Source organism: Anolis carolinensis, unplaced genomic scaffold, assembly GCF_035594765.1.
Source record: "Anolis carolinensis isolate JA03-04 unplaced genomic scaffold, rAnoCar3.1.pri scaffold_11, whole genome shotgun sequence".
Classification (NCBI taxonomy): domain Eukaryota; kingdom Metazoa; phylum Chordata; class Lepidosauria; order Squamata; family Dactyloidae; genus Anolis; species Anolis carolinensis.
This window is the reverse complement of record NW_026943822.1, coordinates 18,932,490-18,958,506: the sequence shown is the minus strand read 5'-3', so window position 1 is coordinate 18,958,506 and position 26,017 is coordinate 18,932,490. Positions and strand designations below refer to the sequence as shown.

The window sequence follows — 26,017 nt, the reverse complement described above, 5'->3', positions numbered from 1 at the left end:
TTTGTATATTTTTAATTGTTGCTTTTATGTTAAGCCACTCTTAGTCCCCTTCGGGAGAGATAAAGTGCAGTATAAGTACTGTATATACTTGAATATAAGCTGACCCGAATATAAACCGAGGCATCTAATTTTACCACAAAAAACTGGGAAAATATTGACTCAAGTATAAGCTGAGGGTGGGAAATTTCAAAAATAAAAGTAGATACCAAAAATTACATTAATTGAGACATCAGTAGGTTAAATGTTTTTGAATAGAGTCTCACTTATCCAACATAAACGGGCCGGCAGAACGTTGGATAAGCGAATATGTTGGATAATAAGGAGAAATTAAGAACAAGCCTATTAAACATCAAAATAGGTTATGATTTTACAAATTAAGCACCCAAACATCATGTTATACAACAAATTTGACAGAAAAAGTAGTTCAATACGCAGTAATGCTAGGTAGTAATTACTGTATTTACGAATTTAGCACCAAAATATCACCATGTATTGAAAACATTGACTACAAAAATGCGTTGGATAATCCAGAACGTTGGATAAGTGAGTGTTGGATAAGTGAGACTCTACTGTATTTACATCAAGCTCAAATTTAAGATAAGACTGTCCCACTCTGATGAAATCATTATTCTCATCTTCTTCAATGTAAATGTGCTTATGTATCCTTTTCATAATAATAGAGTAAAATAATAAATGTAATAATAATAATAAATACAAGAAAATATAAGCCGAGGGGGGCTTTTTTAGTCCTAAAAAAAGGGCTGAAAAATTAGGCTTATACTCGAGTATATACAGTAAACATATTAATGATAGTTGTGAGCCCTGCAAAAGGCTCACAAAGAGCAAACCATCAATGGAACAGAAAGTCTACATGGAAAATATCTAACAAGATGAGGGGAAAAAGGGTGAAATTAGAATTATCGCCTTCAGATGACCATACAGTTGACAGATCTTGTTTTGTTCTGTCTCAGTGAATCTTTTCCTGAGCATAACACTTGGATAACTTACACAAGAATAGTCTGTAAGCATAAATATTTGCCTTTGTGATGCCAATTCAATAATCCACCATCACAGTGCAGAATTTAGTTACTGTATATACTCGAGTGTAAGCCGACTCGAATATAAGCCGAGGCACCTAATTTTGCCACAAAAAAACTGGAAAAACATTGACTCCAGTATAAGCCGAGATACCAATAAAATTACATTAATTGAGGCATCAGTAGTTTAAATGTTTTTGAATCTTGACATCAAACTGTAATTTAAGATATGACTGTTCAACTCTGATTAAATCATTATTTTCATCATCTTCAATGTAAATGTACTTATGTAGCCTTTTAATAATCATAGAGTGAAATAATAAATGTAATAATAATAAATGCAGTAAAATAATTAATGTAATAATAAATAGAGTAAAGTAAATGTATTCATAATAAAATTAGAGTAAAATAAATGTAAAAGTAACAACAATAATAGAGTAAAATAATAAATGTAATAATAATAAATAGAGTAAAATAATAAATGTAACAATACCAATAATAGAGAAAAATAATAAATATACCATATATACTTGAGTATAAGCCAACCTGAATATAAGCCCACCCGGACCCTCACCCGAGTATAAACCGAGGAGGTTTTTTTTAGTCCTAAAAAGGGCTGAAAAACTAGGCTTATACTCGAGTATATACAGTAAATATATTAATGATAATTGTGAGCCCTGCAAAAGGATGACGATGAAGAGCAAACTGTCAGTGGAACAGAAAGTCTACATGGAAATATCTAACAAGATGAGGAAAAAAAGGGTAAAATTAGAATTATCGCCTTCAGTTGACCATACAGTTGACAGATCTTGTTTTGTTCTGTATACCTGTCTCAGTGAATCTTTTACTGGGCATAAAACTTGGATAACTTACACAAGAATAGCCTGTAAGCATAAATATTTACCTTTGTGATGCCAATTCAAGAATCCACCAACACAGTGCAGAATTTAGTTAATTTGTTTATTAGATTTCATCTAAACAATACGAAAGGACACACTACAGTCTTTATTTGGTGTTAGTTCTTTACTCAAAGTCATGACTTTTCCCAAATTCCATTCTCCTTAAGAGATTTCCATTTTATCCCTCTTGCTTCTTTTTTTAAAAAATTAGTTTATATCTTTACTAAACGTTACACACTATAAAGCTATTGCTTAATTCAGAGTCTTGAGGAAAAGTCGCTTTGTTGTTGGACTACATCCAAATCATTCCTAAATGTTTCCTTGGAATTTGAAGGGCTTTAATGCAAAAACAAAGCAAAGTGTCCATGTTCTATGTTATATATTTTATAATAAATATACATGTCAACAGTTTTAATAAGGATCTAAATTTGCTTTGCAAAATGAATATACATAAGTGTAATTATTTTCTTATTTTTTATCTTTGCTGTTGTTTAAATAATGGACTATAGATATTGCCATTACAGACTGTAGATATATTAATTGCAGACAGAACGGACTGTAGCTATATCAATTACAGAAAGCATGGAGGGTAGGGTATATATATTTATTACAGACAGAATAGATTGTACATATTTTAATTGCAGGCAGTGCCCTGAAATGAAGCTCTTTCCTGCTTGACGAGGAATGGTAATCTAAATTATGGATCTAAATTGTAGTGACACTTTTTCAAACAGGGCAGAACTGTATTAAAATCTGAAAGATTAAGGATAGCAGCTAAGACAGGCATTCAAATGGATCTCAAAAACAGAGTAAGGTCCTAATAGGGGTCTAAATTCACCCTCTGTCCCCTTTTGTTGGCACCGTAAACTGTCTATAAAGTAACTCATAGGCCACAAGAGATCTGCTTTGCAGATGGACCTTTATTCCTTCATTCCTACATATAATAATTAATAATTTTCAGTGGCTGGCTGTTTTCTCCAGCGTCATTCAAACACGGACAAAAATAGGGGTACAGTTTCTCGCAGAAGGTGTCCATGAAGGTGTAGATGTGGACCATTTGGTTGGTGTCGTAAAAGGACACCTGGCCACCTTCGTAATCCACGAGGACCCCAATTCTAGTGGGAATATTCTCCAGGGTCAGGTTCTTGGGCTGGACATCTACCGCCTTGAAGTCATTCCTGTTCCTCAGCTTGATGAGCCAGTGACCCTCTTTGGGCGACAGCGGGTAGTTCCCTTTGCGGTTAATGCTCTCTTTAACCACCCCCAAGGTCCATTTCGTCTTGTTCTTCACCTCCACCTCCCAGTAATGCTTCCCGGTGGTGAACCCTTCTGAGCCCAGGACAGAAACGCTACAATCAAATCTCTCCGGGGTGTCTTGGACCGTCTTCTTGGTGTCGCCATGGCTAACGCAGGTCAGGTCTTCGGAGAGAATCAGGTTTGGATGCGCTGTTTTGGGGTCCAGAGTCAGGAAAGAAATGTCTGTTCAAGAGGGAAGAATAGAATCATTGTGCATAGAAGGCCCTTAGGCTGTATCTTCACTGCCATATAATTCAGATTATCAAATCTGGTAATCCACATTATCTGCTTTGAAGTGATTATATAAGGCCTCTTCTACACTGCTATATAAATTCCAAATTATCTGCTTTGAAGTAGATTATATGAGGCCCTCCTACACTGCCATATAAATTCCAGATTATCTGCTTTGAACTGGATTATATGGCAGTGTGGACTCATATATTCCAGATCAAAGCAGATAATGTGAATTATCCGCTGTGATAATCTGGATTATACGGCCGTGTAGAAGGGGCCTGAGTCCACACTGCCATATAATCCAGTTCAAAGCAATGTAGTAGGGGCCTTAAAGGCAATTGACAACAGTAGACAAGGCCATGATATAACAACATGGTATGCAATAAAATCCAGCTGCAATACCTTTTCATTGGATTATCTGTAGCTGCAGGTCAGATTTATAAGCCTGTCTGGCCACAGTAGGTGTGACATAGGGTAAATGTCGTAGTTACAGTAGGTGTGACATGGGAAAGCACCTGGAACTGCATATGGGTTAGCTTCATCGTAGAAGAAAATAGAATCCAAATGCAATAAATGAATAAAAAGGTGAAAGTCTACCCCTCATTCTACTGAAAATAAGGCAGCGCAACTAAAAATGAAAGTCGTTCCAATAGCTTTAGTAATAGCAATGCTGCTACTTACTGCAAACCCACGAGCCTAGGGCCCCTTCTACACTGTCCTTATATCCCAGAATCTGATCCCAGATTATCTGCTTATCTCAGATTATATGGCAGTGGAGAATCATATAATACCATTCCAAACAGATAAACTAGGATCAGATCCAGGGTTATTCGGAAAGTGTAGAAGGGGCCTAGGTGATTATCACACTAGCCAGTTCTTTCGGGTCATTTCACTTGAAAATAACATCTTCCACTGCATAATTATGTAATTATGCTATTATGGAATCAGCCCCTCTTTCCATCCAGAACCATCCTTTTGTTAGGCTAAATGGGCAGGTTATGAAAAACTGCAGCTAACAATGGGCTCTGTTGAAATTAAGGACTTCTAGTCCAAGAATACTATAGTGCTGTGCTGCAGGATCTTAGAAAATGCCCAGAGAGGATGCATTTTGTCAGATATGGAGAAATGAAATCGGGAATACTGGTCCTATGGATACAGGATTCATACTGGAATTTCCTGATTAGGGAGAAAGAAGATTAACTTTTGTTGTTTTTTGTTAGAGCCTACCTATTAAAGAAAACTTTACTTTGGTGTAAAGGTGGGCAACCTAAACTGGGCACAGTTTTACCTGGGTAAAGAATGGATTTCATCTCCTTCCACACAGCATAATGCACGGGGCTCTTGAATACCCCAGTGCTGAGAGTACCAGTCACCAGTTCTCCAAGAGCTGAATTTTCAGTTCTCTGCTCCATCCTGCAGAGATTATTAGTTCACACTTACATTAGCAGAAAATGATGGTACCTGAAAAGGTTCTAGAGACAAGTATTATTCATATATCCCAGTCCTGGGCAGACCTGCTCTTGTTAAATCTGTTTTATTTTCTCAAGATCCACCAGTGAAAATATGGTGCAAAAGCCACCCAGGAACTCGTTCTGAGTGCTGTTTGGAGTTCCCTGTTCTTCCATGCTCCAATCATTCATGGTCATCCCACATTTTCTTCATTTCAACAATATAATTTAGAGCAGGAAAAATAATTTTGTTGACCGACTATGAAACTCCCCCCCCCCTTGATCTACTCATACCATATGCACACCATACTTTGCAAATGACAAAATCTTCACTTGCGATTACCAAAACTACAACTTACCTTCCCTTTTTCTCTCTTAGAAAAGTATTTTATGGAAAATAAATAATCTTGAGACCCTTCTGTTAAAACACTCATACCAAAAAGGAATGTTTCCATAGAATGGAGCGAAGGCAGTTAAATGGATGTAAAACTGCATTAATTCAGCAGTGTAGATTCAATCTGAGAAGACCTTCTTATTGACCAGTACTTACCTTTCTATAAAAAGTCTTATTCCCTGTCAAATAAAAGGAAGAAAAAATTATTTTGACAATTGCCTTTTTAAAGAAATAGTTGTACAATATGACTAGGAGCAGAATTAGCCAAGTGAACTGTGCTGAAATTATATATGCATTCATAGCTCATATCTATGGCCTCAGTTAACTCCTTTTTTTTGTGAGGTTTTCCTAACACCAAGCGAAAGAAGGTAGCTGGTCTAGTATCTGGGATCAGTCCAGAGAGATACTGCATTTTGAATCCTTACTCTCAAGAAGCTAGCCGAATTCTGCTGGTACAGCCGAGCCTGAATGCAAACCAGAGTATCCTTAGCGCTCTGGGTTCGGTCTTGGAGTCTATTGATGTTCGCTTCCATTTCCTGAAGCAGGATTTCACTCTCTTCCTTCAACTGGTTGATTAACTCCTTTTCCTTACTATGAAGAAATTGGTGCAATTTTAGGAATTCCAAGGAGATATGGTACTGGAGCTGCAATTTGTTCTCCTGGAAATAAGAAAAGTAATTAGATAACGCAAGCAGGACACTGGCAATAGATACTACAATGGGCCCTCCACATTTTCTGGGATTAAGTGGGCAGAGTCCTCATAAAAGCTGAAAAAGTGCAAATAAAACATCCTCTGAGTACTCTTGAGCAACCCTACGATCAACTTTGGCCACTGGAAAACCTCAAAATATTTAAAGAAGTGTTCTCACTAGGAATCTCTAGATCCTCCAGTGCAATGCTATGGTCAACCTCTGTTGGAAGTTGACTGTAGAATTGCAATGGAGAACCTAACTATTCCCAAAGAGCACATATTAATCGAATCCGGGAATCATCAAATCCACAAAATCCACAGAAGTGGATTCATGGCAGAAACAACTTTCTCAAGCTTTTTAAATACACATTCAGGAGCCAAAGGATGGAGAAATACATTTTTTGTTTACTCTAACACACCTTGAAGATTGGGTTTCAGTGAGTTTAAAGCAATGTCATGCAGTGGTAAGTTTTTTATTCATATCTAGGGAGCCAGCATCACCGCTTACAGCTTCACATGATAATGTCCCTAGTGTATAAGGCATCATTCCCATCACCTAAAATGCTCAACAGTAAGATATTCAAGTAGAGATCTACGGAATCAATTATACCCACTTTGTGGTTACTGATCTTTTCTTCCTGGGCATTCTTCAACACCTCTAACTTCACTAAGATGGATCTCAGCTGAATTCTCATCATGAGCAGCTTTTCCTGAGGATAAATCGTCACAAATAATGATACTCTCCGGCTGAATAAATAAGTCATCACACCTAAGTAAAATAGTGATATTAAACTCTTCAATTTGGAAATTCAATTCCATTTCAATTTCTTTGTAGGTACTAAGTGTTGTCGAAGGTTTTCCAGTATACCCCACAACCTCTGAGGATGCCTGCCATAGATGTGGGCGAAACGTCAGGAGAGAATACTTTTGGAACATGGCCATACAGCCCGGAAAACACACAACAAACCTTTGTAGGTACTGCTTATAGATAGAAGATAGATAAATAAATAGTTAGATACTCTAAAGAACCTTGATCAGACTGGTGCCTTCCTGATGTTTTTTGGCCTAGGATGCACATCAAATTATTATCTGGTCATGTATAAATCTTGTCAAAAAAATCAACGGAAAAAAAGCACGAGTCAACTTACCCATGGGTCAATGTGGGTATTGTACCTTAACTCTTATTTTTACTTCTCTGAGAAGAATGACAAAAGCCAAGATCTCAATCCATCCTGGGAGAACCTAATAGTAACACCAACCCCCTCTACTTTCTCCATAATGGTGCTACTTTTGGTACTTTTTAATGCCTGGGAAGGAAAATGGCTAAGGAATGATTGGGTACCATAAGTATTGTATAACTTCGGTTCTTTTCCCCTCTAAGCTTTATCCACAGCTAAATCAAAATCCATAATTTTGACACCAAAATCTGTCTTTGATATATACAGAAGTATATATGGTAAATACTTATCCGAACATATCTCCTCATATGAGCCAGCTAGATCCCTAAGATCATCTGGAGAGGCCCTGTTCTCGGTCCCACCTGCCTCACAGGTGCGGCTGGTGGGAACGAGGGACAGGGCCTTCTCGGTGGTGGCTCCCCGGCTCCCCACAAATATCCAACATGCCCCAACCCTTCTGGGTTTCAGAAAGGCCGTGAAAATATGGCTGTGTGCACAAGCTTTTAACGAGTAATATGATAACATTAACATGGTCTGATTGAAGGCTGAAGCATGAGGTTTTTAGGCAAATTGATCTAATTTGCATATGTTTTAAATGTTATAATGTATTTTAATCATGTATTTCTATAGTTTTAATTGATGATATATACTGTTTTTGTTTTATTATTATGTTCTTGGCATTAAATGTTGCCAACTGTTGCAAGCCGCCCTGAGTCCCTGCGGGTGAGAAGGGCGGGGTATAAATGCCGGAAATAAATAATAAATAAATAAGTATTATCCAGGTTTGAAAACCATGCTAACTGGAGAGCGATCAATACAACTTTATGAATGTGCCGGTCTCACTGATTTGCCACCAGGATTTGTGTAACGTATGACTTCCTCTGGATCAGTCACTCATTCCCTTTATTTCAAACTGAGAGTTACCGTAAAGATCTGTACAGCATCTGGAATGAGAAGGAACTGTGTGCATTGCTCTTTGGGTAGCATCGTTTCCCGGCAGGTGAAGCAGGCGAGTTTTTCTTGCGGCTTCCAGTAGAGAGTCAACGGCTCGCTGTGTTCAATGCACTTCTGTTGCAGGCACCCCACATGGTAGGTCTTAATCCTATCTGCCATCTTCTCCAGGGCGGTGTTCGAGATGTACTTTCGATCAGGGACGCTTGCGTGGCATTGCGGACAGAATATGCCCTTTTTCTTCCATAAGTCTTCTAGGCAATCCTTACAGAAGTTATGGCCACAGGACAGGATAACCGGGTTTTTGAACAGTTCTAGACACACACCGCAAGACAATTCCTTGGTGAAATCATCCGCATGCAGCTCCCATGATGTATCAGAAGGGCCCTGGAAGATAGGTCTTTCATGGATCGAAGCAAAGGAGGACGTGGAAGGGTTTTTGCTGGTAGTGGAGGACATGGTCTCAGAAAGAAAATGCTTAAAGTCGCTATACTGTCAAGGGAAAAAAGGAGCGGAATGAAAGCTCAGTCTCTATGTCAACGTAGAAGTGTTTTTCATAACTTTGAAATACAATAATGATTGATACTCATGTATGGAGTATGGCTTCCATGTGTCCTTTGACTGTCTTAAAACCATTTCTTACCTCTCCCCAGTTTATGTATTGCATTAGGAGCTGTAGTGGTGCAATAGGTTAAATCTTTGTGCAGCTGAATTGCTGACCTGAAGGTTGAGTTGCAGACCTGAAAGTTGGTGATTAAAATCCACCAAACAGGGTGAGCTCCCGTCTGTCAGCTCTAGCTTGCAGGGACATGAGAGAATCCTCCCAGCAGGATGGTAACACATCCGGGCGTCCCCTGGGCAACGTCTCTGTAGACGGCCAATTCTCTCCCACCAGAAGCGACTTGCAGTATGTTCTCAAGTCACTTCTGACATGATAAAAATGTATTTAATTGCAAATCCATATGAAGATTTGGATGTGGTGTAGAACAATAATAACACATGCAATATTTTTAAAAGTATGTAAGAAACAAAGACCAACAATCTAGAATATATATGGCAGGGTAGAAACTACATTAAGTTTATTTATTTATCATGTCAGAAGCAAACCGAGTGGGGACATGAGAGAAGCCTGCCTGTAGGATCGTGACACATCTGGGAATCTCCTGGGCAACGTCATTGTAGACAGCTGATTCTCTCACAACCAGGAGCGACTTGTAACATGCAACCAAACTACATTAAGTTAGCTTGCAAAGTAAGTAATGAACATTAGGAACTGCCATTTGCCTATTGATAGCTAACGATTTCTCTGTGTTCAGCTTGGGGCTGAGATATGCTAAATGTATTGTTCTCATGTTATATATATGTCTAAAGACACCCCAGACAATTACATGTCTGACCTGGATTTGAATTAGAGATATTGTCAGACAACTATCTGGGCATTTGACATTAATATTACATTAGAAAAGTATGGCCAGAATTATTAGCATCGGCTGTTAGGAATTGTGGGAGTTGCAGTCCAAAACACCGGGGGGGGGGGGGGTGAAGTTTGCCCATGCCTGGGCTAGATGCTAATCCTGGTTTAGACCTAGTTCAGCCACATCATTAAATATTTTCGTAGTAAGACTGGCATTGTTCCTCTTTTGCTTTCCTGTTTATTTCCTAGTTCGTTTCTTACTGACTCACCTTTTTTTTCTTGAGCTAACCTTGTCCAAGCAAGTCCTTATCCTTTTCTAGATGGTCCTTTCCCTCCCTCTAGTCCATTTCTTACAAATTCACATATGTTTTTGAGCTAACCTTGTCCAAGATGCTCCTTGGAGCTCTGCCTTTCTATTAGGCAGCTTTAGAATCCTATTGCATAACTGTCACTGGCCAACTGTTGTCCTGAAGATTCTATCTGGCCTCCTAGGATTCTTTCAGCACTTTCTCTGAACAACAAAGATCTTGGAGTGAGACCTCGATTCACATTCGTGCCATTCTGATTTGATTCCACTCAGTCCACAGAAAACAAAATAAATAAATAGTAATACAAAGAAAATGGGACAGTAGTCTCTGAGCTTGCTTTTTTCCCACCAGCAATTCCAATAATAATAATAATAATAATAATAATAATAATAATAATAATAATATTTTTGTACCCTGCCTCCATCTCCCCGAAATGACCCAGGTGGCTTACATGGGGACGAGCTCAATCAACAGTTAAAATATAAAATGTACAGCAATCCATGCTTGGGCCTTGAAGTCATGTCACACCTCACTATTGTCTCTGCTGATAGTTTAGGTGACCTCTGTTCTCAACACATGGAAGTTTGGGATCTTTTCCTTCTTGGATGCCTACCTGCAAGTGTGAGGGAGTCCAAGATGGTCTGAAAGAGCCATGAGCAAAATGTCTTCGGATGGGCTTGGCCTGCCTAATTTGGCTGTGAAAGGTACTTTCGACAGCGTAAGAGGAATTTATAATCTCCAGCATCGTTGCCATCTGGATCTTGAGGCCCATTTAAAACCAGGAGGCAGGAACCCAGATTATGTGCTAGCATTGGATCTTCCATTGCCAACTTGGACCCCTTCTACATTGCCACATAAAATCCAGATTATCTGCTTTGAACTGGATTATATGGCAGTGTAAAAGGGCCCTTGGAGGTACCTTGACAGCTGTCAAAAGCTGTCCGGAGCAAGTGCATATATTTCATGGTAAAACAGTCAAAGCAGTGAATGGATACGATTTTCAGATCTCAGTTGCAAATGCTATGAGTTTCTCCCAAAAGAGCAAAACAAACTTGAGTGGGCAGCAGATCACCGAGGGATTGCCAAGATCAAAGAACATAAAATGAATTTCTCTGCTGGATCAGATCAAGGGAACATCTAGTCCAGGAACAGGCTTCCAATTATAACGGAGACATTATCTGAAGCAACCTTGAGCCATTTTCATTGCCAATCCTCTTCCACCACAGCAACTGATACTCACATTTGGCTAATTTTGCCAGTGTCAGCCACATCTGTAAGGCTCCAATGTAGTTATATTTAATACTAGGGTTTGGTATTATTGTTCATATAGTACAAATCTGTTGTGGAGGTCTTAAGTGGCTCCAGTCCAAACTGAGAGCAAACTGTGCATAGCAGACATACATTGGGCAACCCAAGGGTAAATGTGGGCACCCTATGCTTCTTTTGATGACCCCCAAAATTCTCCAGATCCAGAAATTATTTTGACCAGAATGATAAATTGCTTTGAAAATGGGTTTTGCATTTACCGCCCCAAACAGGTGACAAAGGAAACACAAACCAAAGGTCACACTTTGAACTGACTTCCAGTCCAAACTGGGTAACACAGCCTGCCATGAATATAAAATCTGGCCTCTGTCCCTGATGTGTATGATTGGGCAGTGAATCCGTCGGTCAAAGCATCCAGTCATTGCAAGTAAGGTGTTATTAACTGTACTTTATTCCAATCATTGCGCATTTCAGATAATGCCAAACAAGAAATAATCCATCACCAATCTGTAAAACAAGTCTACATATGTAATGTATTCCAATATTTCACTATATATTTCTGCCAGAAAAGGAAGCAAACTTTCATGATAGTAATTTAGGCAGATGAGCAAAAATTAGATTTTTTAAAAGCCCAAATTGTCAATAATCTGAACGTTACAATCAAGCCATGATAGAGCAAGTCTCCAATGCAATCTTCAGTCTTGCCTAATGGGAGGATCTACTGGAAAGGCGGACACATCAGTAGCACGTTGATGCAAGCAGGAACGATTGGGCAGCGTGCTTAAAAGCAAAGCTTTTCAAACCTGGGAAAGGAAAAAACATGAGTTTTTGAAAAGATCAGACCGTGTTATACAGTGGATCAAATGATGGGGCTGTTCTTAATATGTTAAGGAAATTTTGCCTCCAGCTGTTTAGGCATTTGCTTCCCACATCTTTTCCTAGCTACAGCTTCTGAGAAATGAAGTCCAAAATATCTGAAAAGCTGAAGGTTTCCCATCCCCGCACTAAGCAGTCTCGAGTATCACTCTTTGAGCCTAACCTCTCAACACTGATGAGAAAAAATATTATAGAAATGCGATGCTTCATTTTCATGACTAAACAGGATTGCATGAATTGATGTAATCTATAGGGAGAAAGATTCAGGGCGCTTCCAGATAGGTCCTTTGATCCAATATCCTTACCTTACTTCTGGGATCATCCGTTTAGTACTCTTGATCTGTAGAAGAGAACAGTATCAGTACGCATGGCTGATTAAATTATCTAACACTTTAAAAGCTTAGAATGCAGTAGCTAAATATTTGCAACCACCAAGATTAGGACTGTTCTTCCTGAGTCCAACTGCCTACTTATAAATATATGCAAACGGCTTAATTGTTCCTGTCTTAAATAACAGGAAGTGGTTAAGCAGCTTTCCGACAAGACTTTTTGTCACTTGAGCATTTATTAACTATTTTTATTTTTCAGAAGAAATAAAACACAAACAGCTCCTATCAAGTAGTGGTATGAGAACTATCCTGTATCCTAGCTATGTACATTCAGATTCTCATTTTGAAAAGAGATAGGTAAAAAAGGGACAAAACAGTGTCACAAGGCAAACTCGTAGGTGTTACAGAAAAAGTGTTATATAATTGCACAGCTACAACAAAAAGCATTTTACAATGAGACCCGACAGTAAACTAAAAATTAAATTATGTAAACAGATTGGTTGCAAACTGATGTTGTGGATGAGAAAAATTTTGTGAGCTCTACTTTCTCTTTCATGTCTTCATGTCTGATAAATAGTATTTTAATAATGGCGTGTATATATTATGTGATCAATGTGTTGACGAAGGCTTTCATGGCCTGAATCACTGGATTGCTGTGAGTTTTCCAGACTGTATGGCCATGTTCCAGAAGCATTCTCTCCTGACATTTTGCCCACATCTATGGTAAGCATCCTCTGAGGTTGTGAGTTATGTTGGAAACTAGGCATGTGGAGTTTATATATCTGTGAAATAATGCTCAGGGTGGGAGAAAGAACTCTTGTCTGTTTGAGGCAAATATGAATGCTGTAATTGGTCGCCTTCATTAGCACTGAATAGTCTTGCAGCTTCAAAGCCTGGCTGCTTTAAAGAAAGAGCGTTTATATATCTGTGGAATGATGTCCAGGGTAGGAGAAAGAACTCTTGTCTGTTGGAGGCAAGTGTGAATGCTGCAGTCAACCACCTTCATTAGCACTGAATAGCCTTGCAGCTTCAAAGCCTGGCTGCTTCCTGCCTGGGGGAATCCTTTGTTGGGAGGTGTTGGCTCCCTAGGGAGATCAGGCAGGCCTCTACCCTTCTCTCCTTCCGGAAGAGCCTAAAAACTTGGCTCTTCCAAATAGCCTTCGAGGATTAATTATTGTAGGGCTGATCTATCTGCCCATCTAACAATAGGATGCCTGACCATGATTATTTTGCACTTTATTGACTGTTTTAACTGTGAAACTACTTCTCCCATGTTGAAGTTTTCTACACTCTGGCCCAGATCCGTGTTTTTAGCCTTCCCATATTTAATCATTTTATGCTATATGCTGACTTTTTGACTGTTTACTGATGTTGATGTTTTATTGATGCAACATTTGTTTTATTCTCAATATTTGTTTTATTGTTTTATTGCTGCTGTTGTATTGTTGTCGGGCATGGGCCCATGTAAGCCGCTCCAAGTCCCCCCGGGGAGATGGGGCGGGGTATAAAAATAAAGTTATTGTATTATTATTATTATTATTATTATTACTATTATTATTATATAAAGAGAGCGACAAGAAGAGCAAAGGCACAAAGGACTCACCCAATTTGTAAATCATTGGCTGGGGCAGGGTGATGTGCTCCACTTTGCAGGCAAACTCCGCCTTCCCATCAGGAATGACTTTAGCATAGACCAGGCGCTCAAAGGTCCAGTCCTTCTTAAAGGAAAGGTCGGACTGCTGCACGTTCTCCATCGGGATGCCGTTCTTCAGAAGAGTAATATTGATTTTGGGAGGATGGAAGCTCTCTGCATAACAATGAAAAGTGTTCTCCTTCCCTTTCTCCGCAGGATGGCGGAAGTAGACTTGTACGCTGGGAGCCTCTGCAAGAACAAAGAAGACACAGAAGACAGAGTGTCCTCTCACGTGAGTTTGCCTCTGCCATTCACCAGGTTTTTCTACTCATATATGACGGTGTATTTATTTATTTACAGTATTTACATTCTGTCCTTCTCACCTTGAAGGGAATTCAGGGCAGATCACATTGTACACATATAAGGCAAACATTCAATGCCATATGAACATAGACAGAGACAGACACAGAGGCAATTTAACCTTCTCCAGCTTCCAGCTTCCTGAGGGTATGCTCAATTCCGGCCACAGGGCGAGCAGTTGCTTCTTCATCTACTGTGATACCTACTTCCTCACTCCAAACGGCTGCTGGACGGTTTTCTGGTGTTGTAAATTTTAGTTAAATTAGCCTCCCCACATAGTGGTACCTAAATTTCCTACTTGATAGATGCAACTATCTTTCAGGTTGCTTAGGTCAACAACAAGCAGGGGCTATTTTTTTTTAAAAAAATTTAATTGTCGGGTGCTCACTCCAACACAGACTGACTTCGAACTCATGCCCTCTTGGTCAGTGATTTACTGCAGCGAAGAGAAAAGGAAAGAGAAAGTATACGCAGCATTGGGTTTCTATCCGAGCTGCCATTGGGACTCCATTTTACTCTTTCTCCAGCAGTTTGCAACTTCTGTGAAACTAAAACTAGGCAGAGGCCCATGGCTATAGTTGGGAAGTCCCTGGAATAAGTCAAAATTTATAATCTTAAAAAAAAACCTATCGGAAAACCCCAACAGTCCTAGTTTTCCTATAAAACTGGCTACCCTCTGGTTACCCTTCCTTATTGTTTACAGGAAGTCCTACATATCTAGTACTAGTGCTTCCATAACAGTATGAAACAATGAAATTATTTTCTGCCTGTTCCTCCTAAGTCTACTCCCACTGGGTTGCTGAGAGAGTTTTTCAGGCTGTCTGGCCATGTTCCAGAAGCATTCTCTCCTGACATTTTGCCCACATCTATGGCAGGCATCCTCAGAAGTTGTGAGGTCTGTTGGAAATTAGGCAAGTGGGGTTTATATATCTGTGGAATTATCTCAAGGGTGGGAGAAAGAAGTCTTGTCTTCATAGCCTGATTGACAACAAAAGGATTCCCCCAGGCTGGAATCAGCCATGCTTGAAGCTGTAAGGGCATTCAATGCTAATCAAGAATGGCCACCTGCTATATAATCCAGATTATCAAAGCAAATAATTATCAAAGCAGATAATCCAGATAATAATTATAATAATTATATGTGCCTACATTGCCATACAATCCAGTTCAAAGCAGATATTCTGGATGTTACATGGCAGTGTAGAAGGGGCCTCAAACTCAAGTCTTCAGGAGAAAATTCTCCATGAGTTTGCCAACACAAGATTCTTTGGGTGCGTCTACATTGTGGCGTTAACGCAGTTTGGTACCACTTTAACTTCATGTGGCTCAGTGCTATGAAATCCTGGGAATTGGAGTCTGTTGGGGCAGGGAAGAATGAAGGCCTTGTAAAAAGGTCAACTTCCAGGATTCCATAATACTAAGCCAATAGTTAAAGCGGTATCAAACTGTGTTAACTGCACAGTGTGGATGCCCCCATGATTGGCCTGCTGGAGAAAAAGAACTGGAGCATTAAGGGGATGATCAAACCCAAATAAAACCCTCCCAATAATGAAATAAAAATCGATACATTGAGAAGCAAGAAGCCAAGAGCTAAAGTTTTGAGAAGTTTCAAAAAAGTCTTACTTTGGGTGGCTTCCAGGGAAGAGATGCAGAAAGCGAAGGCGAAAAAGAGCAGGCTGAGGTCTCTGGCCATGGCTTTAGCGTCGGAGGAGACCTTCGTCCTTCTCGCTCCAAACCCGTCCACAGTTCAGATTCTCCCGACCGCGACTAAACCGAGACAAGCCAGCCCCACGCCTGTAACTCAGAGGTCTCGGCCAATGGGAATAATTTCTCCTGCTGCGTCACTAGTATCCGGGAAGATGTTTCTCCGCAAGTGAGGAGAAAGAGCGAACGGGGCTTTCCAGCGCATGCGCACTCTCGCGGCTGGAGGAGTCCTCCTTTCGCTTTCACTTTCTGGGAAAGGACTAGAAGCTTCCCAGAAATGACTGAACAATTTATATGGGCAGAGGAATAAAAATACCCCAGGAAACCTGAAAATATGGGGGGAAAGTGGATCAATACAACACACCCTTAAAATTATTTATAAGTTAATTTAATTATTAAAATTTAATTTTAATAATTTAAAAAATATTTTTAAATACAAAAGTTGAGAGAATGGGGGGATTAGACGTCTATTGGGATTTGGAATGCCTGCATAAGCAAATACGTAGATAATGTAATATTTCAGAGATGGGACCCAAGTCTAAGCCAAATAATTTTATGTTTCAAACATATTTATTTTTTAATCTCACCTTTTTCCCAATATAGAGACTCGAGGCAGCCATATATATACCTGATACACACAGCCTGGAAGTAATTTTCAGACTTGAAAAGAACATACATGCCATAATAAGACACCCCAAAAGGCATAAAACTATATGGACCATTCATGTTCTTTTCCTAGTCTTTCTTTGTGGCCTTCGTTTCCAACAAAGACACTCCCAATGACTTATAAAATGCCATGAATGTATAAAGCAATCCATATTCTGAAGTTACAGCCATATAATTTACATTCTTTTGAACCAGGGACTCGTAGAAACCTGTCATCATCATAAGCTGAAGTATAATATAGGCAACACTGCTGCATTCGAGTGTTTTCTTTCACATCCCAGCAGAAACAAAACAAAACATAGTCTGGTGAGACTTCATCCTCATGGAGTGTTTAGGGATATGTGGCCTTCCAAGAAAGGATTGCATCCCAGTTCCATCATTTCAAAGTCATTCCAACCAATGCAGAAACAACAATGGGAGTCACATTCTTGTCACGACTATGGAGAAACATTGACTTCATCCTCTGGTTAAGGAAACATGCAATGCATTTATGGACGGGAGCATTGGTGTGCTTAAGGCAGGCTTGGGCAAGCTTCGGCCCTCTGGGTGTTTTGGATTTCAACTCACACAATTCCTAGCAGTTGTTCACGAAGCAAGTTAACTGTATTTCACCGCATAATAGTCGCACAACAATTTTCTGGATGGCAAGATTGGTATGTTTTGGACTTCAAATCCCATCATTCCCAATAGTCAGCCACAAAACAAATTCGTGGACAGGTTAACTGTATTTCATCACATAATAGTCATATAACATTTTTTTGGATGGCAAGATTGATATGTTTATGTTCCTCGCATAAGAGTCGCAGAGCATTGGCTTAAGTGGCTGACGGGAGAAAGGAAGGGGCCAGAGGTTGTTAGGAATGGTGGGAGTTGAAGTCCAAAACATCTGGAGGGCCCAAGTTTGCCCATGCCTGCCTTAAGGGATACCCAACTGGTGTAATGTATTGTCTACTACTTGACTGAGTTTCTGTTTCTCCTGGGTCAAGCTAAGAAAAGTTTCCTCTGGAAGTGAGCGACGTCCCACATTCCTCCATGTTCAGGGATGTCTTGTATTCACTTCAGTGGCTCAGAAACTCAGGAGCCATCTCCAAAGGTGGCAAAGCCCACTGCGGTCTGAAACCCGATCGCATGAAGAGCTTGGATTCAAAGCAGAAGAGCCTTTCGGGGGCATAAAGGCTTTGTAGCACGCCGGCCAGGACCGTGTTGGGCAGCGGGTCTGAGAGAGAAAATGAGAAAGTCAGTTCGAGCAGCCTTTGCATCTTCCAAAAGGATAGAGAGCAATGCAAGCCTTGCTCATTTGCTTGGCAGACAAGGAAGTTGATATAACCCAGGCATGGGCAAACTTTGGCCCTCCAGGTGTTTTGGACTTCAACTCCCACAATTCCTAACAGCCGGTAGGCTGTTAGGAATTGTGGGAGTTGAAGTCCAAAACACCTGGAGGGCCAAAGTTTGCCCATGCCTGATATAACCCAAAGTATTGTGCCCACCTTCCCTCAAGATGAGCAGATTGGATCCAAAGTCCATGTTTTTATTAGAGTCCAGAGTCTGTTTACAGGCATTACTCCTGCTTCCATTCAACAAGGAAGCAGGTGTGTCGTTAGAACTATTACACTATGTAACATGATTTCTGTTCCTGTATTATAAATGTCGTTTCCCAATTGCTTCTATCATAATAACATGGGAAAAGTTTATTAAACTGGCAAAACTTTGTTTTATCTGCAGCACATCTTGCTCTGGTTTTTCAATGAACATCTCAGAGACTCTCAACCAATTCAGCATAGTTTTTGTCTGCCACAAAAACGTTTCTGGAGTATAACAACTACTTTCAAAGTAAGTACTGCGCGGTTAAACAGGAAATAACACTTTCAAACCAGGAACAGAAAATGTTTCACATTTTGTTACATAGTGTTATAATTTTATCCATAGTGCATTACACAGCCCAACCAGGAAAAAAAAAATCTTAGTTTTAGGCCTATTCTTGGGGCACTGATCCAGAAAATTGCATCAGATAGACCACATCAGCTCTAGATTCTCAGATATGGTTGTTATGGTTTTCTATGGGTGAACATTTGAAATCAGCAGATCAAAAATACCTAGAAACAAATCTAACAATTCAGGCACCAAAATGTGTGTGAGCCAACACACACAGTTCTCGTATCATGGACCCAGCTCTTTTAGTGTCTTCATGAGCCTCCCCACTAGGAACTGCTGTTTAATGGGAACCACGGAGTAGGGAAATTTAGTTCCTAAATGTTTTGAATTTCAAGTCCCAGAATCCCCCACCAGCATGGTAATAGATTGCAACGTTGCAGTCTAAAACATATGTAAGGTCACACATTCCCCATCCCTGGTGTGAACATATGTATATTTTTAGAACAAATAAACAGCTAATAACTATTGTTTTGGCCTGAGTATAGAGAAATATTGTTGCCATAGGAGTTTTGTCCCAACCATTGGAGCCCAAAGCTCCCCATCAACAACCTGAACCCTTCCTAGGAAAGACCCATCACAACTGCTGGACTTACCTGTGGAAGAGGGAGGGTGGATATATGGGTCATTCTGAAAGCTCACAACAGGTTGGTGGGAGAGTAGAGAACTGGGGATGGAAAGAGAAGGGGGAGTCCTTATTTAAACAGGCAGGGTGGGAACAAGGATCTAGGGATTATCACCCACCCAATGTTTAGATAGCTTTGTTGTTTGACTTATGGCAGGCATGGGCAAACTTGGGCCCTCCAGGTGTTTTGGACTTCACCTCCCACAATTCCTAACAGCCAGTTACAAAGCAAGTTAATTGACAGGTTAATTATATTTCATCACATATTAGTAGCACCCACATTTTTTGGGATAGCAAGATTGGCATTTTTGCATTCCTTGCATAAAAATCGCAGAGCACAGACAAACTTCAGTCCTCTAGGTGTTTTGGACTTTGACTCTCAGCTGTTAGGCTGCTAGGAGTTGTGGGAGTTGAAGCCCAAAACACCTGGAGGACTGAAGTTTGCCTATGCTTGTCTATCCCATGTGGAAAGAATGTGCCAATATGAAGTCCTCCAGATGTTCTGACATCTCTTCCTACAGTGGACAGAGATAGTAGGAAGTACAGCCCAGAAAACAAGTAGAAGGTGTCCAATTTTTTCCTCTTGGCACAAACCCAAAGGTGGGAAACCTGATGCCTTTGGGAACATTTTGAAAGACAACTCAAGGGCATCAGATTGTCCCCTCTGACACAGCCAAAGATTATGGACTTGGAACCATTCTGGTGCCCTGCTATTTGATTCCCTCTTGCTGGTGGAAACAAAGCATGTGTATGAAAGAGCTACTTGCCTGTTGTCCTCCAGGAAAATGTCATGGTCCCCAAGGACCCTGTGAAGAAGAAGACTAAGTGAGCCAACAATTCCTAAACATGATGTTCTCTGATCTTGTTAACAGAGGCAAAGCCCATCTGGACAAAAGTAGACACCTCTTTGCTCTGAAAGGAGAGTCTGGAGCTTGAAAGCATTTCTCTCTCCTAAGAGCAGACCTGCATGACATTCGGCCCCATTGGCTGCATGCGACTCCCAAAGGATTTCAAGCGGCCTGAGACTGTTGCCAGGCGGAGCATACCCCAAACAATAACAATGCAAGCCATGGCAGAAAGTCCCTCCTAAGCTATGGCTCCCCATTCTCCTTCCCATTGCAAATGACACTCACCCCAAAGGGTCGCCCTTGGGGTCCTGCTGGAAGTGCCAGAGCTTCAGGAAGTCCAGGAACTCCTTGGGAAGCCATCTGTTATATAAAAGGATCCCCTGCAGGTTAAAAATAATCGATAGCCATATCCATAGCCATATCCATATCAATATCGAGATCCATATCAAGATCCATAGCTATAGCCATATCCATAGCCATAGCCATATCAATCAATCAATCAATCAATTTATTAAAGCTCTGACCAATGGTCATATGCATTTACAGAAACAACATCAAAGAAACATCTATACAAAACACTGTAAAATCCAACAGTTAAAAATAGGATGCAAGCAGGATAAAACAGAGCATGCAAAATATACAGTGTGAGGTGCAGCAGCACAAGTGCAACATGTGCTGGGAACTGCACAATTATCAGTAAATGCCAATATATAAGATCAGTCATTAAAAAAAAACATAAGTAATCAACCAAGCATCTATAGAAACACTGTAAAATTCCACAGTTAAAAGCAGGATGCATGGAGTATAAAACAGAGCTTGCAAAATATAACCAGTAAAAAGCCAGTATAAAATATCAGTCATGTTAAAACTAGATAAAAGCATCCCCAGCGCAGTCGACTGCAAGGTCCGCAATCAGTCTTGCGGAGATCTATATTGAGATCCATAGCCATAGCTATAGCCATATCGATAGCTATATCAATAGTCATAGCCATATCCATATCCATATCCATCCATCTATCTATCCATACTTAGGATAGCATGCGGAATGGTTAACACCCCTATGGGGTTTCCTTTGCTGCCTGTGCCCCTGTCCAGGAGATTCCACTTCCCTTTCCATCCCTGTGAGAATTAGATTTTGAAAAATTCAGCTTCTTGTGGAAACGGGGATTGCAGAAAAAGCCTCAAGGGAGAGACCTTTTCCTCATGATCATAACTCTTTCAGGAGTGGATTTCCCTTCCGAATAGTCAAATAGCTCCCTCTTCTGGAATGAAACCCACGATTCATCTAAGCCAGACCCGTAGTTGGAAGGTGAGACAGTCTCTCTGTTCAGTGTCATTTCTATTTCTGGCGCCTATTAAAGATGGGAGGCCCAGGAACAGCTCGACTTCCTTGATCAAAGTATATATATCTTTACAACCTTTTCATAGAATGCGCCTGAGAATCAAGGTGTTTTTGGATTTGATTCAACAACTTACCTGGAGATAGGCTTCCAGACCTTGCCGCCGCTGCTCCAGTACTTTGGTCATCCAGTTGGGCACATGCTTCGGGGGGAAGTCCGGAACTTGGCATCTCTTCTTGATCTGGGATGAAAAAGAAGCCGGTCACTATACTGATGTCCAATGAACTCTATTTTCATATACATTCAGTCCACAAGTGTGGACACACTCTTTACCTGACATACACAAGCCTTACCCTTTTATGAAGAGCGTAGAACTCGCTGTAGCGTTTCTCAATGGAATGCTTCCTTCCGTTGCAGAGAATCTCCACCTTAAATACCTGTAATGTTGGGACGCATTGTATCAATTCACCCAGCCTTATACCCCATGTCCAGCCAACAAACACTCCCACTGCGCAATGCCAGGAAAAATAATTTTATTTTCTGAGTTTCTGTGAGTTTCCCGAGCTATGTGACCATATTTCAAAATCATTCTCTCCTGACATTTTGCCCACATCATTGGCAGGCATCCTCAGAGTTTGAGGTGAGGTCTAAAGGAAACTAAACAAGTGAGGTTTATATATCTGTGGAAATCTTTGTTGGGCGTAAATAAAGAGCAACACTCAGAAAACAGGGCAATTACAGACAAGAAATGGTCAGGACCAGTTAACACCTCCCAACAAAGGATTTCCCCAGGCAGGAAGCAGCCAGGCTTTGAAGCTGCAAGGCCATTCAGTGCTAATCAAGCTGGCCAATGGCAACATTCTCACTTGCCTCAAACAGCCAAGAGTTCTTTCTCCCACCCTAGACATTATCCCACAGATATATAAACCCCACTTGCCTAGTTTCCAACAGACCTCACCACCTCTGAGGATACCTGCCCAAGATGTGAGTGAAACGTCAGGAGAGAATGCTTCTGGAACATGGCCATATAGCCTGGAAAACTCATAGCAACCCAGTGATTCCGACCATGAAAGCCTTCGACAACACAATAATAATAATAATAATAATAATAATAATAATAATAATAATAATAATAATAATAATTTTAATTGTGTCAGAAGCGACCTGAGGACATACTGCAAGTTGCTTATGGTGTTAGAGAATTGGCTGTCTACAGAGACGTTGCTCCAGGGACGTCCAGATGTGTTACTGGGAAGCTTCTCTCATGTCCACATAAGCTAGAGCTGACAGATGGAAGCCCACCCCGGCTCGCGGATTCAAACTGGCAACCTTCAGGTCAGTAACCCAAGCTTCAGGTCAGTAATTCACAAGGGTTTAACCCATTGCGCCACCGCGGCGCCTTATGCCTCATATAATATTATCATCATTGTTGTTGCTGTTGTTGTTATGCCTCATATAATATTATCATCATCGTTGTTGTTGTTATTTAGCTCAGACTACAACTTCTACTACCCTTTAAACTCTGTTTACATTGTCTAGGGATTATGGGAGTTGTAATCCGACACACCTGGAGGTCGCCAGATTAGAGTCGCTTTCATTGGCTGCTATACAGATGAGGCCGGTGTTGCTTTTCAGTAGCTCTGAGCTGAAAAATACAGCCTTGACCTACCAAAAGAAATGCCGAGCTTGCTAGCTTGCTTTCCCGACCGCAGCTGGGTCTCTCTTTGAAGCCATTGGGAGAAAAAAACAAAACAAAATAAAAACCCACTGGACAAAAGGTTCTTTGAGGAGTAAAAGGCGAAGCAGGGCGGGGAAGGAGGCAAAAATAAACTTTGCTCTGCATGGAAAGCTGAGCCAAAAGGAGGCAATTCATTTCAGGATGGGAGAGCTTGGTTTGAGCTCATTCTCTACAGCAAGCATGGGCAAAGTTGGGCCTTTCAGGTGTTTTGGACTGCAACTCCCACCATTCCTCACAGCCTCAGGCCCTTTCCTTTTCCCCCTCAGCCGCTTAAGCGGCTGAGGGGGAAAAGGAAAGGGCCTGAGGCTGTGAGGAATGGTGGGAGTTGCAGTCCAAAACACCTGAAAGGCCCAACTTTTCTCATGTCTGGTCTAGATCTTGGGACAGCATTCCAACCCTCTGATGGAGCCATCTTTAAAAAGTTGTGTCTGGTCTTAACTGGGTCCTTTTTAAAGATGCTATTTTGGGAAGAGAGCAGACAGAGGCTGCATTCCAAGCCATTCTCTGCTCCTTCTGGGGCCCCTGGAAAGCAATGCCACCCCCTTCTTTCTTCCCCGACCCACCGTGCGTGGTTTCTCCTCCTGGCCGGCTTCCCGCAGCCCTGCCGAGGGCACTCGCACCTCCAGCTGCATCCTTCCTTCCTTCACACGCCTCCAGCCTATCTGCCTTCCTTCCCTGGGATGGCTTTAAGCATCAATGGGCCCACCCCTCTGAGTCACGGCCTCTCCTAATGGTTGGCTTCTTCTTGCAACCCTTTCGGTCCCGACTTTTTAGGGCCACTCATCTAGGCCCTGCCAAAGAAAGAATAGGACAGGAGCAATATGCAGTGTTTCTTAAGTTATCTAATGTGCAGGGCTGGCAATTTTCCCCCTCCAATATACCAGGGATAAGCACTGTTTGTGTCCATTGGGTTCTCAGCCTTCCTAATGCCACGACCCTTTAATACAGTTCCTCATGTTGAGGTGAGCCCCAACCATAAAATCATTTCAACTGCTACCCTGTTTCCCCGAAAATAGACAGTGTCTTATATTAATTTTTGCTCCCAAAGTTGCGCTAGGTCTTATTTTCAGGGGATGTCTTATTTTTCCATGAAGAAGAATTTACATTTATTGTTGAACAAAAAATGAACATTTATTATATACTGTACAGTAGTTTCATCACAAACCAGCATAACCAGAATCCTATCAAGAATTTATTGTTACTACCATTATTTCCATGTACAACAATCTATGTACCTTACCGATCCTGCATGCTCTGGTGTTCTTTTCGGCGGGCATGCTTCCAAACAATAACTTTACTAGGTCTTACTTTTGGGGGAGCCCTTATATTTAGCAATTCAGCAAAACCTCTACTAGGTCTTACTTTTGGGGAAACAGGATACTTCATAACTGTCATTTTGCTCCTGTTATGAATCGTAAATACCTGTTATGTAGGATGTATTTTCATTCACTGGACCAAATACCCAATACGCCCAAATTTGAACACTGGGGATTGATTTTGTCAATTGGGAGTTGTAGTTGCTGGATTTATAGTTCACCTACAATTAAAGAGCACTATGAACTCCTCCTGGGTCCCTGGTGGTGGCGCAGTGTGTTAAAGTGCTGAGCTGCTGAACTTGCGGACCAAAAGGTCCCAGGTTCAAATCCCGGGAGTGGGATGAGCACCCGCTGTTAGCCCCAGCTCCTGCCAACCTAGCAGTTCGAAAACATGCCAATGTGAGATTAATAGGTACCGCTCCGGCAGGAAGGTAACGGCGCTCCATGCAGTCATGCCGGCCACGACCTTGGAGGTGTCTACGGACAACGCTGGCTCTTTCACTTAGAAATGAAGATGAGCACCAACCCCGAGTCGGACACGATTGGACTTAACGTCAGGGGAAAACCTTTACTTTTACCTTATGAACTCCTCCAGCAATGGAACTGAACCAAACTTGGCATATGGAATTCCCATGACCAGCAGAAAATACTGGAAGGGTTTGGTGTGCATTGACCTTGAGTTTTGGAGTTGTAGTTCACCTACATCCAGAGCGCACTGTTGACAATGATGGACCAAGCTTTGCACAAATATTCAATATGCCCAGACCTGAATACTGCTGGAATTTGGGAAAATAGACCTTGACATTTGGGAGTTGTAATTGCTGGGATTTATAGTTAACCTACAATCAAAGAGCTTCTTGAACCTCACCAATGATAGAATTGGGCCAAACTTCCCACACAGAACCCCCATGACCAACAGAAAATACTGGTCTTTGGCGACCCCTCTGAGCCCCCTTGCGACCACCCGGTTGAGAAACGCTGAGTTAAACCCTTGTGCTACTGAACTGCTGACCTGAAGGTTGCCAGTTCCAATCTGCGAGACAGGGTGAGCTCCCATCTGTCAGCCCAGTTCCTGCCAACCTAGCAGTTCAAAAGCATGCAAAGGTGAGTAAATAAATAGGTACTACTTCGGCGGTAAAAGGCAGATACATTCCAAAGCAATCTTGCTAGCACAAGACCAGGTGGTGACATAGCAGGCTCCTTGGTTTGAAAATGGAGAAAAAGCACCTCCCAGAGTCAGAGATGAACACCGCCTCCAGATGCCGGAAATGAAAAGCACAGCCTTGCCTTTGTTTGTGTTTGTGTGTCTCATGTGATTGTAAAGGCATTGAATGTTTTGCCTATGTATGTAAATGCTGTAATAACTTTAAAAAAAAAAACGCAGCAGCTTAAACTTTGGTCTAGTTTTCCCATTGTTTGTGCATCTGCTTGCCGTTCGACACCTTGGAGGCGTAACATTCACACACGCTCAACTGTGCTTCCCTCAGTCTTGTTTATTTTACATATTTATATATTATTTTTATTATTTGCATCTTGA

General features: G+C 41.1%; 3 protein-coding genes and 1 long non-coding RNA gene across 7 annotated transcripts; 1 reads left to right on the top strand and 3 right to left on the bottom strand.

Annotated features, from left to right (window-relative positions):
• Nucleotides 1-1,983: 1,983 nt before the first annotated feature.
• trim69 (tripartite motif containing 69) lies at nucleotides 1,984-8,587 on the bottom strand. Its single transcript, XM_008120705.2, has 6 exons — nucleotides 8,102-8,587; nucleotides 6,614-6,709; nucleotides 5,734-5,967; nucleotides 5,465-5,487; nucleotides 4,755-4,879; nucleotides 1,984-3,415 (listed from the first exon to the last, which is right to left on the bottom strand). Exons 1-6 carry the CDS (start codon nucleotides 8,585-8,587, stop codon nucleotides 2,871-2,873), a joined length of 1,509 nt encoding a protein of 502 aa, XP_008118912.2. The 3' UTR covers nucleotides 1,984-2,870.
• Nucleotides 6,751-23,110, top strand: LOC134293950 (uncharacterized). 2 transcript variants are annotated; one of them, XR_010000909.1, is made up of 4 exons: nucleotides 6,751-6,970; nucleotides 9,228-14,246; nucleotides 18,407-18,514; nucleotides 22,584-23,110. It is a non-coding gene; the product is annotated as an uncharacterized LOC134293950 (long non-coding RNA). The 2 variants fall into 2 exon arrangements; XR_010000908.1 differs by having other exon boundaries at nucleotides 8,300-14,246.
• Nucleotides 11,550-16,098, bottom strand: b2m (beta-2-microglobulin). Its single transcript, XM_003227482.4, has 4 exons — nucleotides 15,938-16,098; nucleotides 13,925-14,203; nucleotides 12,298-12,332; nucleotides 11,550-11,919 (listed from the first exon to the last, which is right to left on the bottom strand). Exons 1-3 carry the CDS (start codon nucleotides 16,005-16,007, stop codon nucleotides 12,319-12,321), a joined length of 363 nt encoding a protein of 120 aa, XP_003227530.1. The 5' UTR covers nucleotides 16,008-16,098; the 3' UTR covers nucleotides 11,550-11,919; nucleotides 12,298-12,318.
• On the bottom strand, nucleotides 16,567-26,010 carry snx22 (sorting nexin 22). Of its 3 annotated transcripts, none has more exons than XM_062963211.1 (7): nucleotides 23,728-26,010; nucleotides 21,780-21,863; nucleotides 21,563-21,667; nucleotides 20,372-20,466; nucleotides 20,006-20,044; nucleotides 19,210-19,280; nucleotides 16,567-17,900 (listed from the first exon to the last, which is right to left on the bottom strand). In XM_062963211.1, exons 1-7 carry the CDS (start codon nucleotides 23,794-23,796, stop codon nucleotides 17,743-17,745), a joined length of 621 nt encoding a protein of 206 aa, XP_062819281.1. In that variant the 5' UTR covers nucleotides 23,797-26,010; the 3' UTR covers nucleotides 16,567-17,742. The 3 variants fall into 3 exon arrangements, with proteins under 3 accessions (XP_062819281.1, XP_062819280.1, XP_062819283.1); XM_062963210.1 differs by lacking the exon at nucleotides 23,728-26,010 and adding an exon at nucleotides 23,096-23,299; XM_062963213.1 differs by lacking the exon at nucleotides 21,780-21,863.
• Between the last annotated feature and the right edge of the window lie 7 nt (nucleotides 26,011-26,017).